The sequence below is a fragment of the Dysidea avara genome, unplaced genomic scaffold (assembly GCF_963678975.1).
Source record: "Dysidea avara unplaced genomic scaffold, odDysAvar1.4 SCAFFOLD_492, whole genome shotgun sequence".
Classification (NCBI taxonomy): domain Eukaryota; kingdom Metazoa; phylum Porifera; class Demospongiae; order Dictyoceratida; family Dysideidae; genus Dysidea; species Dysidea avara.
The window spans coordinates 1-10,363 of NW_027078125.1; the positions used below are offsets into that span (position 1 = coordinate 1).

General features: G+C 36.6%; 2 protein-coding genes across 2 annotated transcripts; one reads left to right on the forward strand and one right to left on the reverse strand.

Annotated features, from left to right (window-relative positions):
• The first annotated feature begins 17 nt into the window (after nucleotides 1-17).
• Nucleotides 18-1,766, forward strand: LOC136246207 (ribonuclease inhibitor-like). Its single transcript, XM_066037642.1, has one exon. The coding sequence runs from the start codon at nucleotides 109-111 to the stop codon at nucleotides 1,531-1,533; it is 1,425 nt and encodes a 474-aa protein (XP_065893714.1). The 5' UTR covers nucleotides 18-108; the 3' UTR covers nucleotides 1,534-1,766.
• A 745-nt stretch (nucleotides 1,767-2,511) lies between these two features.
• On the reverse strand, nucleotides 2,512-10,363 carry LOC136246208 (putative leucine-rich repeat-containing protein DDB_G0290503; the record flags this gene model as incomplete). The annotated part of the gene is given in 8 exon segments (XM_066037643.1): nucleotides 2,512-2,724; nucleotides 4,128-4,232; nucleotides 4,289-4,359; nucleotides 4,457-4,569; nucleotides 4,734-5,666; nucleotides 5,854-5,982; nucleotides 9,999-10,220; nucleotides 10,267-10,363. Coding segments are annotated over 8 exon segments (1,777 nt in total), but the record flags the coding sequence as incomplete, so codon positions are not given.

The window sequence follows — 10,363 nt, forward strand, 5'->3', positions numbered from 1 at the left end:
ACTCTTACTAACTTATCAGAGTTGAATATATCTAGCAATTCATTTGTTCACAGTGATGTTTTGAAGATCATAAAAGCACTGGAAAATTCTGCACTTCAGACTTTTAAAATGAACCAATCTTGCATTATATGGCCAGATGAAATAAATGATATTGTTAATGCTACACAGAGCTGTAAAAGCCTTCTTCATCTTGAGCTCTCGAAGGGTAATTTTTCAATTACTGAGTGTTTACAGAATGTTACCACACTTAAAATTCTTAATGTTTCACAGTGTTCTGGTATAAATGATGACAAAGCAAAGGAATTGTCCACTGTGATATCTAAGAACTCAAGCCTGGTTAGCCTGGACATCTCTCACAATCGCCTAACTACATTTGGGGCTACACAGATTGCCAAGGCTTTACAGAGTGTCACAACTTTGCAAACATTTGTTTTAAACAATTGTGAAATCACTGACGAGGCAGCTAAACATATAGCAACAGCAATCTCCTACAATCCACAGCTGACAGAACTCAACATTTCATGGAATAAGTTATCAGGAGTTGGAACTAGTAAAATAATCCAGTGTTTGGAAAATTGCAACCAACTGCAGACCATCAAATTTGCAGCTTGCGGTGTAACTAGCAAAGAGACAGAAGCAATTGCAACCATGTTATCAGACAAAACTAACTTGAGGGAATTGGATATATCATGGAATGGACTTAAAGCAGATGGTATCACTGCCATCATGAAGGCAATATGCAATATTAGTTATTTGCAAGTGCTCAAATTCAACAATTGTGATATCACTGACAAAGCAGCTGAAACAATAGCAAGCACTTTAGTCGCATATTATACACTAATGGAATTAACCATTTGTCACAATGATTTTTCACCCTCTGGTGTAGCAACAGTCATTAACAGTTTGCAGTCAACGTCAACCATCAAAGTTCTAACAACAAGTAACTGCTTGTTTGACAATTCATCAGATGACATTGCCACTGCCATTGGAAACAATTGTGGATTAGTCCATCTTGAAATATATCACAGTCACTTTACAACACATGGAGCTAGGTTGTTTTCTAGGAGCTTTACAAATATACATATATTACAGCATTTAAAATTGATAAACTGTAACATCACTGAGGAGGTAGCTGGTGAAATAGCAACAGTACTGGCACAGAACAAAACTATAGAACATTTGGACTTGTCTCATAATCCTTTAGCAGCTGGTGTCACAGAAATAGTCCGTGTTTTACTATACAATCAAATACTTCAAGTTCTCATATTACAATCCTGTAGTATCACTGATGAATCAGCATTTGATCTGGTCACCTTTGCCAAGAGTACATCACTGGTAGAATTTGATATTCTGCAGAATCAATTAACAGATAACGGTTCCTTCATTGTAGCAAAAGGATTTATGGATTCCTTGACCATTAAAGTTCTAAAAATAAGAGACTGGTATAAAATATTTCATGAAGGGAACTATGAAGACGACAATTATGTTCTTGACTCTCTTAGAGGGAAACATGTATCACTTCATTTAGAGTAACATATACATGAGATAATAGCTAAATAGTTATTATTAAGTTTAATAATATAAACATGTACAAGTAATGTTATTAACTGTAAGATGTCTTTTTTCAAGGAAAACAATCTTAGTAATTACGAAAATCTATTAGTGTACATTTATGCACCTTTGACGTAGTGTTTGAAAGTATTATTTTTGTTTGTATAGTATCCAATTGCAAATGTGTTATATAGTGCTAAAGCAATTGCAATATGTCATACTATACATGCAGCCGTATAGGGTCTCATAATCATTATATACCTTCAAATTTCAATGAAAATTGAAACAGTAAAAATTAAGCCAATACTCTGTATTGAAAACTTGTAGGTGTTAGAAAAGGAGTGTGAAAATTTACTGTACCACAAAAGTTAACAAAAATATATATATTTGTCACTATATACATGGCCTGTAGTACCTTATACTTCATAAGCCCCTATATTCAAACACCATACAAATCATGTGTAGCTACAGTGTGTGTAAATCTGTTTACATAAGGTGAATGAGTCAGAATGACATAGGTGTTTACACAGCAAGCTTTGCTCAAAATCCCTGCATTCAACTGTAGGCAGCTAGTAAACAGCTGTTAGGAACAACTTTTATAGTCCATGACATTTGGCTTTTCAGACAGCACATAATAATGTGGGTCTATACTAAAAACATTCACAGGTCCGTGTGTTTTGTACTGGAGTATGTCTGCGTTGGGAATTAATGAAAGATTAAAACTCACTGGCCAGTAATACACACTGAACAGTAGCTAGTGCTGAACAATACAGTATACAGTGGAACCAGGGGTGGTCCATATCTCTGAAACTATGTGTAAATAACCTTAAAATAGCATAAAGAATGCTTTTAAAAAAATACCAGTACTATCAACTACCCTAATGGAACAGTCACTATTCTAATAGAGCAGTCATTTCTGTAGTTCAAGAATTCAGAGGTTCCTATACTTCTAAACTGAAGTGTATACAACTCAAGTTTTCTTACTATTATCAAAATATACATACATATATATTTACATCAATTGTATTTAAAATATAATGCTGTATTTAAATAATGAGTTGTTTTATTATATGCCAAACAAACTGTGAAGGAAACCACTTGATTTTGGCTGCTGATTTCGTGACTGTTGAATCAACTCTTTTGGTGGTCTTTTGGGCTTTGGTGGATTAGCTCCTGAAACACACCAAGACAAGACACAATTAAAGGGGCCAACGGCAAAAGGAGATAGGTGCCATTTGATAATTCAGGTGACCATATAGTGGGCATTTAATAGAATTTGTGACATAACTGAGTTATTGTAATATTAAATTGAGACTGCCATGAACTCTTATAAATTCTATTGTTTACTTAGTGACAACATTGTTCACATGGCAAACCATTCTAATTGTTTTTTTTTTAAACCAGGCGCACGCCCACAGCCGGCCTTTGCACCTGGTTTACTGAAATTGTTTTCGTAAAAGTGTGTGTGTGTACCTATCTACCTATCTACATATCTACCTATGTTTGTCCGTACGCACCCACGTGAGCAAAATCGTTAAATAATGGTAAAAGCAGCTTTTACGCAATAAGTAAAAGTGAAATGAAGTCTGTATTAAACTTCTGCACAGGTGAACTTTGCTCTGAGGTGGTTTCTTTTTGGCGGACTGAAATACGGGTGTGGTGACTTTCCTCAGACTACCTTCCCCAGGCATTTAGCAACTGAAAAACAACGGTGCAGGCCTCGTACACTATCAGGAATAGCCTATTGCTTCGAATTGGAAAGGGGGCGTATCCCTTACGTACGTGAACGAAAAATTAATGAAGAGCAGCTTTGAGGCTTTGTCGAGAGAATTTGTGGGAAAAAACACGTTAGTCACACTATAAAACAGATTAGAAGATAGTTTTGTGCGTAATATGTTGGTAAAAGCAGTTTGTTTACCAAACGCTTCCTTAGCAGTGCATAGCAACGTAATTGAACAAATCACAAATATTTCATGAATTACAAAATATGAGAATTAGCTAATAATATTATTGCACAACCCAAACTACCCTATTGTAAAGTAGTAATACATAGTTGGTTAATTCATAGTAGCATATACTGTCAATAGTTAATTCCAGATGAGTTAGCTAGCTGCATGGCGCCTGGTTTTTAGAAGTAGCACAACATCAACTTGTTTGTTTGTTTTTTTTTGGAAAAAATAAGGCACATGTTCCCTTTTCCCACTGACCCTTTCAATTGGTAAACGTGACCCACTGAGTAAAAACCCGACCAGTTTGCAGTTTTCTTGAACTTCACTTATGACTTTTTTGTTTTCTAGAGGGAATAACCACTAGGCTGTTAAAGTTTCAGGGTGAATACTTTTGGAGCTATAGCAATAGACAGCAGGAAAAGCAAGCAAAGATTTTCTTACTTTCCATAAAGAGGTGAATCCATTACATCAATTCAAATATTGTTTTACTGTTTACTGAAGCGGTTACAACATGTATTATTTTTGTAGCGTACAATTTTAACACATGTATGTATTTCAATGTCAAAACAGAATTATGCAAACTAATCAGGCTTTTGTTTGGTAGGTCAGAATATACAATCTACTAACCTTGTGGTCCTTGTTGATGTTGAACACCATTGTGGTTTACTATACCAGAGGGAGGAGCAGCAGCAGCAACAGTTGTAATAGATGCAGTAGTCTCTTTATGTTCTACTACAATACAATGTACCACTTCAGTACACGTAGCTATGTCATGTGTGTGTACTGACCTTTTGTATGGGTGTCACTATTTTGTCCGATTCGATCTAAAACCTTCTTTAACTGACCTTGAAGTAAATCCCTGCATGTACATTAAAATGTGTACAGTAAATGACCACACACTACATACATAGCAATTCATTTATGTACTTGCATATACGGATGCTCTACAAACATACCTTTCTATTTCAATTTCTCTTAGCCTTGTCTCTATTGTCTCCTTTTCCCTAGTAACAATATCCAATTGGTTTTGTACTGTGTCTCGATCTGCCTTGAGCTGCTTTATGACAGTCTGGAATAAAACACAATCACCCAATGAAGTATCTAACAAATGAAAACTTGTACTAAATGCTAGCTGATAACTATGATTCGCCCTAAACAAACCTGATTATACATGTAACCCTGTACATTCAAAAAAACGTCTAATCACTATGCATGCAAATGATGGATGAATACCTCATCAGTGAATGCTGGAAACTGCTTAGACTCCACTCTGCTAGGAGTAGCTGACAGTTCTAATGCTAACTTCTCCAATTGTTGTTTCATTTCATGACATTCCTGTTTCAGGCCATCAACAATAGCCTCATAGTTAGCTGTCAGTTCAGCCATTTCTTTTGCGTGCTGCTCCTTAGCCGTTTCTAACTCCTGGGAAGCATTCTTTCCCTGCAGTACAGGTAGTGAGTCAGTGGAGTCTTGAGACAGTAGTGACATCCTCTCCGTTCTCTCAGTTTTTACTTCATTGGATTCTTCTGTTAACTGTTTTTCCAGTTTTCTGATCTTACGCCTGTGTTCGTCACTTTGTTTCTTTACAGAATCAAGTTCTAGTTGGTGCTTTTGAGCCATTGTCAAGTTCTCAGCTTGTAGTGTCTCCACTTTACTTTGTAACTCAACAATTGTTGATTCATTTTCCTTCACAGTAAGCTTCAGCTCTCCACTGTCGTCTTTACAAGTAAGAAAATTACTTTGTAACTGCTCCTTGCTTTCCTTCAATGCTTGTATCTCTTTTTGCAAGTCTGTTATTTGCGTTTCATATTGTGTAACAATTTCTGTTTGTTTCTGCTCAGTTTTTTGTGCTGAATTTTCAGACATTGTAAGCTGCTGCTCTAATTCTTTACATTTCTTGTGTAGTTTCCATTCTGCTTCCTGTAAGGTTGACACCAAGCCTGCAGCTTTAGTCAGTTGCTGTTCAATATTATCCTTGTTTTTCTTACTATTGTCCAATTCCTTTTCTCTTTCTACAGATGAAAGCTTCGCTTCATCCAACTGTGTCTTGTAATTAAATATCTCTTGTTGCAACAAGACCACTTGTTCAGTCCGCTGTTCACACTCAGTACTCAACTCAGTATTTTTTGCTTCTAGTTCAGTTTGACTGTTTTTGGCTTTTTGAAGCTACAATGAAAAGACACTGCATTCTTTTACATGGTAAAAGGTGTGCGTGATATGTGAGAAGTATTGTAATATGCAGTTCTCTTTGATACCAATCAATTTCTCTATCATTTCTTAGTATGAATTAAATAGTTAATGTTTTACTCAGGTAAGTACTTTGTTATCCTACGTACATACACTAACAACTAACCTCCTGGTCAAGACTACTGCCAATTGATGTCAGCTCTTTGGCATGTATGGACTTCATGTCTGTTATTTCCTGCCTCTTCAAACTTAACTCTTGACGCAGTTCAGTAATTGTTTCTTTAAAATGACTAACCTACAAAGACATATGGATGGCACATCAAAACATCTCTATACAAGTATTAGGAATTTTTAATTAGAGTAGAGACAGTGTATAGTACTGCAATAAAAAGTACTATATAAATTGCTAAACTGTAGTTATCTATGGTTGGATTCACGTAACTATAAAACATAGTGTTGGTCACAGCAAAGAAATGCATTTAGCTCGGCATTTAGAAACACAAGCAACTTTGTCCATTGTACGACAACTACCACTCAAATGTAACATTGCTATGTGCAAGCGATTAAGACTTGCCAATTAAGGGGTGTGGCAGTCATTTCCATTGCGAGTTGTCATCCCTTACTGTGAGGGATAAAGACTTGCAATCGAAATGGCTGCCACGCCCCTTAATTGACGAGTTGTTTAATTACTCACACTTGTGTGTATACAGTATGTGGTAGCTACGTTCTATCATAGATTATAAAAATTTCAGGTGAAGCACGCATCATTCGCCAAAGTTTTTTTTCCGCCAATTTTGCAATAGTGGGTTTTTGCCAAACTTTTTTTATTATACGGTATCAACTGCCAACTTCGAAAACCACTGAAACACGTGTGTTCAAATAGTTTGGTGCAACGCCATGTGTATTTGAATAGTTTGATGCAATGTACACCTGTATATGGAAGCCCTACTGTAGTCTATTAACATTATAAACAGAGAACCTTAGCTGATGAAGAAGGATAAAAGGAAACACAATAGCACACTCATTGTATGTTTATCAATAAACCAAGGGTTTTTTCTTAAGCAAACTAGAAACATTTCTGTGAAAGAATTAGGGCTGTAGCTATAGCCAGTTTTCCGCTACGCTTGACTGAAGGTGTCAGGCAGGCAGGCAGTAGAAAATTCCATTGAATAATTAAATTCTGTAGCAACTTGACAGAAACGTTTCGGGTCGATCTGAAGACACTTTTGGGCTTGATTTTACCCAACCAATACTGTCATGATATTGTTAGGAAAAATTGAGGCAGGTTTTTGGGTTATATTATATCATGGGCCACGCCCACACCTTTGCCATCCCTACTAGTATGATAAATTATCAAATGGTACAGTAGTACCGGATTGCCCCAAAAATTTCATGCACTGTCCAAAATTCCACCTTTGAAAATCATCCTAGAGACATCTTACACGACAAAATTCACCTTTACGGAATAGTACTAGTCCATATAATATATAACAAAACTAGTATATTAAAAATTATATATTTAAAAATGAAGTAGAAATGCAAGCGATAAAAAGTAGTGAAACAAGAGATGAACAATGGTAGCTATTACAGTATAGCTCAGTGGGAAATCCCTACTTTGGCATTATTTTGTGTTCAATGCCAAAGTAGGGATTTCCCACTGAGCTATACTGTAATAGCTACCATTGTTCATCTCTTGTTTCACTACTTTTTATCGCTTGGATTCCTACTTCATTTTTAAATTTATATACTACGTAGTTTGTTTAGTTTTAGATAAAACATACAACTAGCTATAAACATGTGACTGTTCTATTAGGGTGACTGCTGTATTAGAGTATCTCGAGTCAGCCTGCATAAGATGTGTGCATTCCCCAAAAAGGGTGTGGTCATTGTGGTTTCGATCAATTCATAGTATTAGACTAGAGAATCTCAAATCCAAGCTTGAATCAGCCTACCAACTTAAAGGTGTGTGATCACAAATACAGCTAACGTAAAAGGGGCGTGGTCATCATGGTCTCAATTGATAGATCAATAATACACAGAATAAAGAATGGATGTGATGTTGTGACCTACGTATCGTAGAGTACCCGTACCTCCATACAGTAGCGTAATCTAAGCGCCTTAAATAATTTTGTGGCGTCTATTATGCTGCTTAAAGAAAGTGTTGATATGGAAAATTAATGCCTCGATATGGTTTCGTTGAAGAAGACAAGCAGCCTGATTGAAGATGAAAGAAAAGACAAGGCGCACAGACGTACACTCGTCGGAACCCCAAAATGCACATCCCACTGGTGAGTTTGTTGTTGTGGCGTAAAATGGTGAGCGAAAACTGCTTTGTTTGGGCTCTAGGCTTGATACTGTGGTCAGTGAGTGAGTGAGTGAGGCAGTAAGACGAAATTTCCAGTTTCGACGATTTTTAAATTCTATATCCGGCCACCAGTAAGCATTTTCTTGTTTATAACGCTACATTTGATGCTAGATGGACTAATATTATTCCGTAAAAGTGATTTTTGTCGCATAAGAAGTTTCTAAGCTGTTTTTTAAAAGACGGTATTTTTGGCGGCATGTGTCGTTTCGGGGGGATTCCTACTTAAACAGTACAGTAGTACTGTTTGATACACTGGATATTGAATTTTTAAAATCATTATTTCAGAAGCACTTCAGTCCCAGCACTACTATAAGAGGTATACTAGCTACATATCTACAACTTTGTGATTGGGATCCCGTTCGCGATAGGTTCGCGACTACACCCATCAAATAAAGATCTAGGTGGACTAATAGTGATAGAGTATGGAGACCACACCTCTAAACAATCTAGCTATTTACTTAACAGTAAAAAAGACGACCTCACCCATTATTGGTCTAGTTACCATATAGCTGGTAATTTTCGAAAGGTTCTTATTTTCGGATATTTCGAAGAGGCCCTTCTCTTCGAAAATAAATTCCCACGTCCGGTTGTTTTTCAAAAATAAATTCCCACAAGTGAAAGCAACCGTCCAACTTTCAGCGATTCGTTCGTGTATTCCTCGAGTTTTAGCTCAGTATTGCTGATGATAATGGGTAACTGTACCAATAACCAAAAAACAGGTGATCCAGAATGGGAATTGATGCCGTCTGCTCTAGAATCTATGGTGATATGAGCTAGCTATGATGGAGCGTGATCGTGCCAGTGAGTTCACTCCACCCTAGACTCACTCAGTCTTCTCTCCAGTGCACAGGAATGGGAATTATTCCATCAGTAAGTCAGTTTTTGGCAAACATTCACGCATTTTCATAATTTGTGACACGAATTTCCGTTTATTTGAAATCCATCCGGACTTCGAAATATGCACTCTTCGAAATTAAAATCTTTCGAAAATAACCCGCTATACGGTAGCTGCACACCCTTGGCTGACTCGAGATACCTCTAATACAACAGTCATGTATGATATTCTAATAGAACAGTCACAAGTTACACAGTGCTAAAACAAAAAGCTAGTATTGAAAAAATTGTTAATTTAAAAATGAAGTAGGGATCTATACAACAAAAAGTAGTGAAAAATGACATGAATGATGGTATTACAGTATAGCTCAGTGGGAAAGTCCCTACTTTAGCACATTAGCTATACCGTATAGCGAGTTATTTTCGAAACAGAAATTTTTGCACAAGAAGCAAAATCTGAATTTCGAAAGATTTTAATTTCGAAGAGTGCATATTTCGAAGTCCGGATGAATTTCAAATAAACAGAAATTTAGATGAGTAAATGTTTGCCGAAAACTGACTTACTGATGGAATAATCCCCATTCCTGTGCACTGGAGAGAAGACTGAAAGAGTCTCGGGTGGAGTGAATTCACTGGCACGATCATGCTCGATTATAGCTATAGTCCTACCATAGATTCTAGAGCAGATGGCATCAATTCCCATTCTGGATCACCTTTTTTCTGGTTATTGGTACAGTAATAATACAGTTTACCCATTATCATAAGCAATACTGAGCTAAAACTCGAGGAATACACGAACGAATCGCCGAAAGTTGGACGATTGCTTTCACTTGTGGGAATTTATTTTCGAAAAACAACTGGACGTGGGAATTTATTTTCAAAGAGAAGGGCCTCTTCAAAATATCCGAAAATAAAAACCTTTCAAAAATTACTAGCTATACGGTAACAATTGTTTTGTTCAATGCCAAAGTAGGGACTTCCCATCAAGCTATGCTGTAATACCATCATTCATCCCTTGTTTCACTACTTTTTATTGCAAAGATCCCTACTTCATTTTTGAATAAAATTTTTTTTTACAATACTAGTGTATATAATATACTAACATATAATACCTCAGAGTCATGACGATGGCCATTATCCCCAAATGCTTTTACACCACTGCCTGATACTCCATCAGGAAGTGTGATGCCATCTTCCCATTCATTGAGCCTAGCAGCAACTAGGCTCCTTCTTGTCTCATCTCCTAACATTCTATCAACATCCTCATCATTTGGTGTTTCCCTGCCACTACTGGCTTGTGATGAACAAGCACTTAGTCTCTTTGGTGATGGTACCTGGAATGATTTAATGTATTACATCTCATTATAAGTACATACTTACTTTCTTTCCTTCCAAAGACTGACATGTTTCTGTTAACTCATGTATCCATAGTAACATATTGCCTTCACTATCAGCAGCTACATGATAACTTCTGGAG

Excerpts from the sequence above, each read along its gene's own strand:
- LOC136246207 (XM_066037642.1), top strand. The coding sequence starts at position 109 with ATGAACCAATCTTGCATTATATGGCCAGATGAAATAAATGATATTGTT.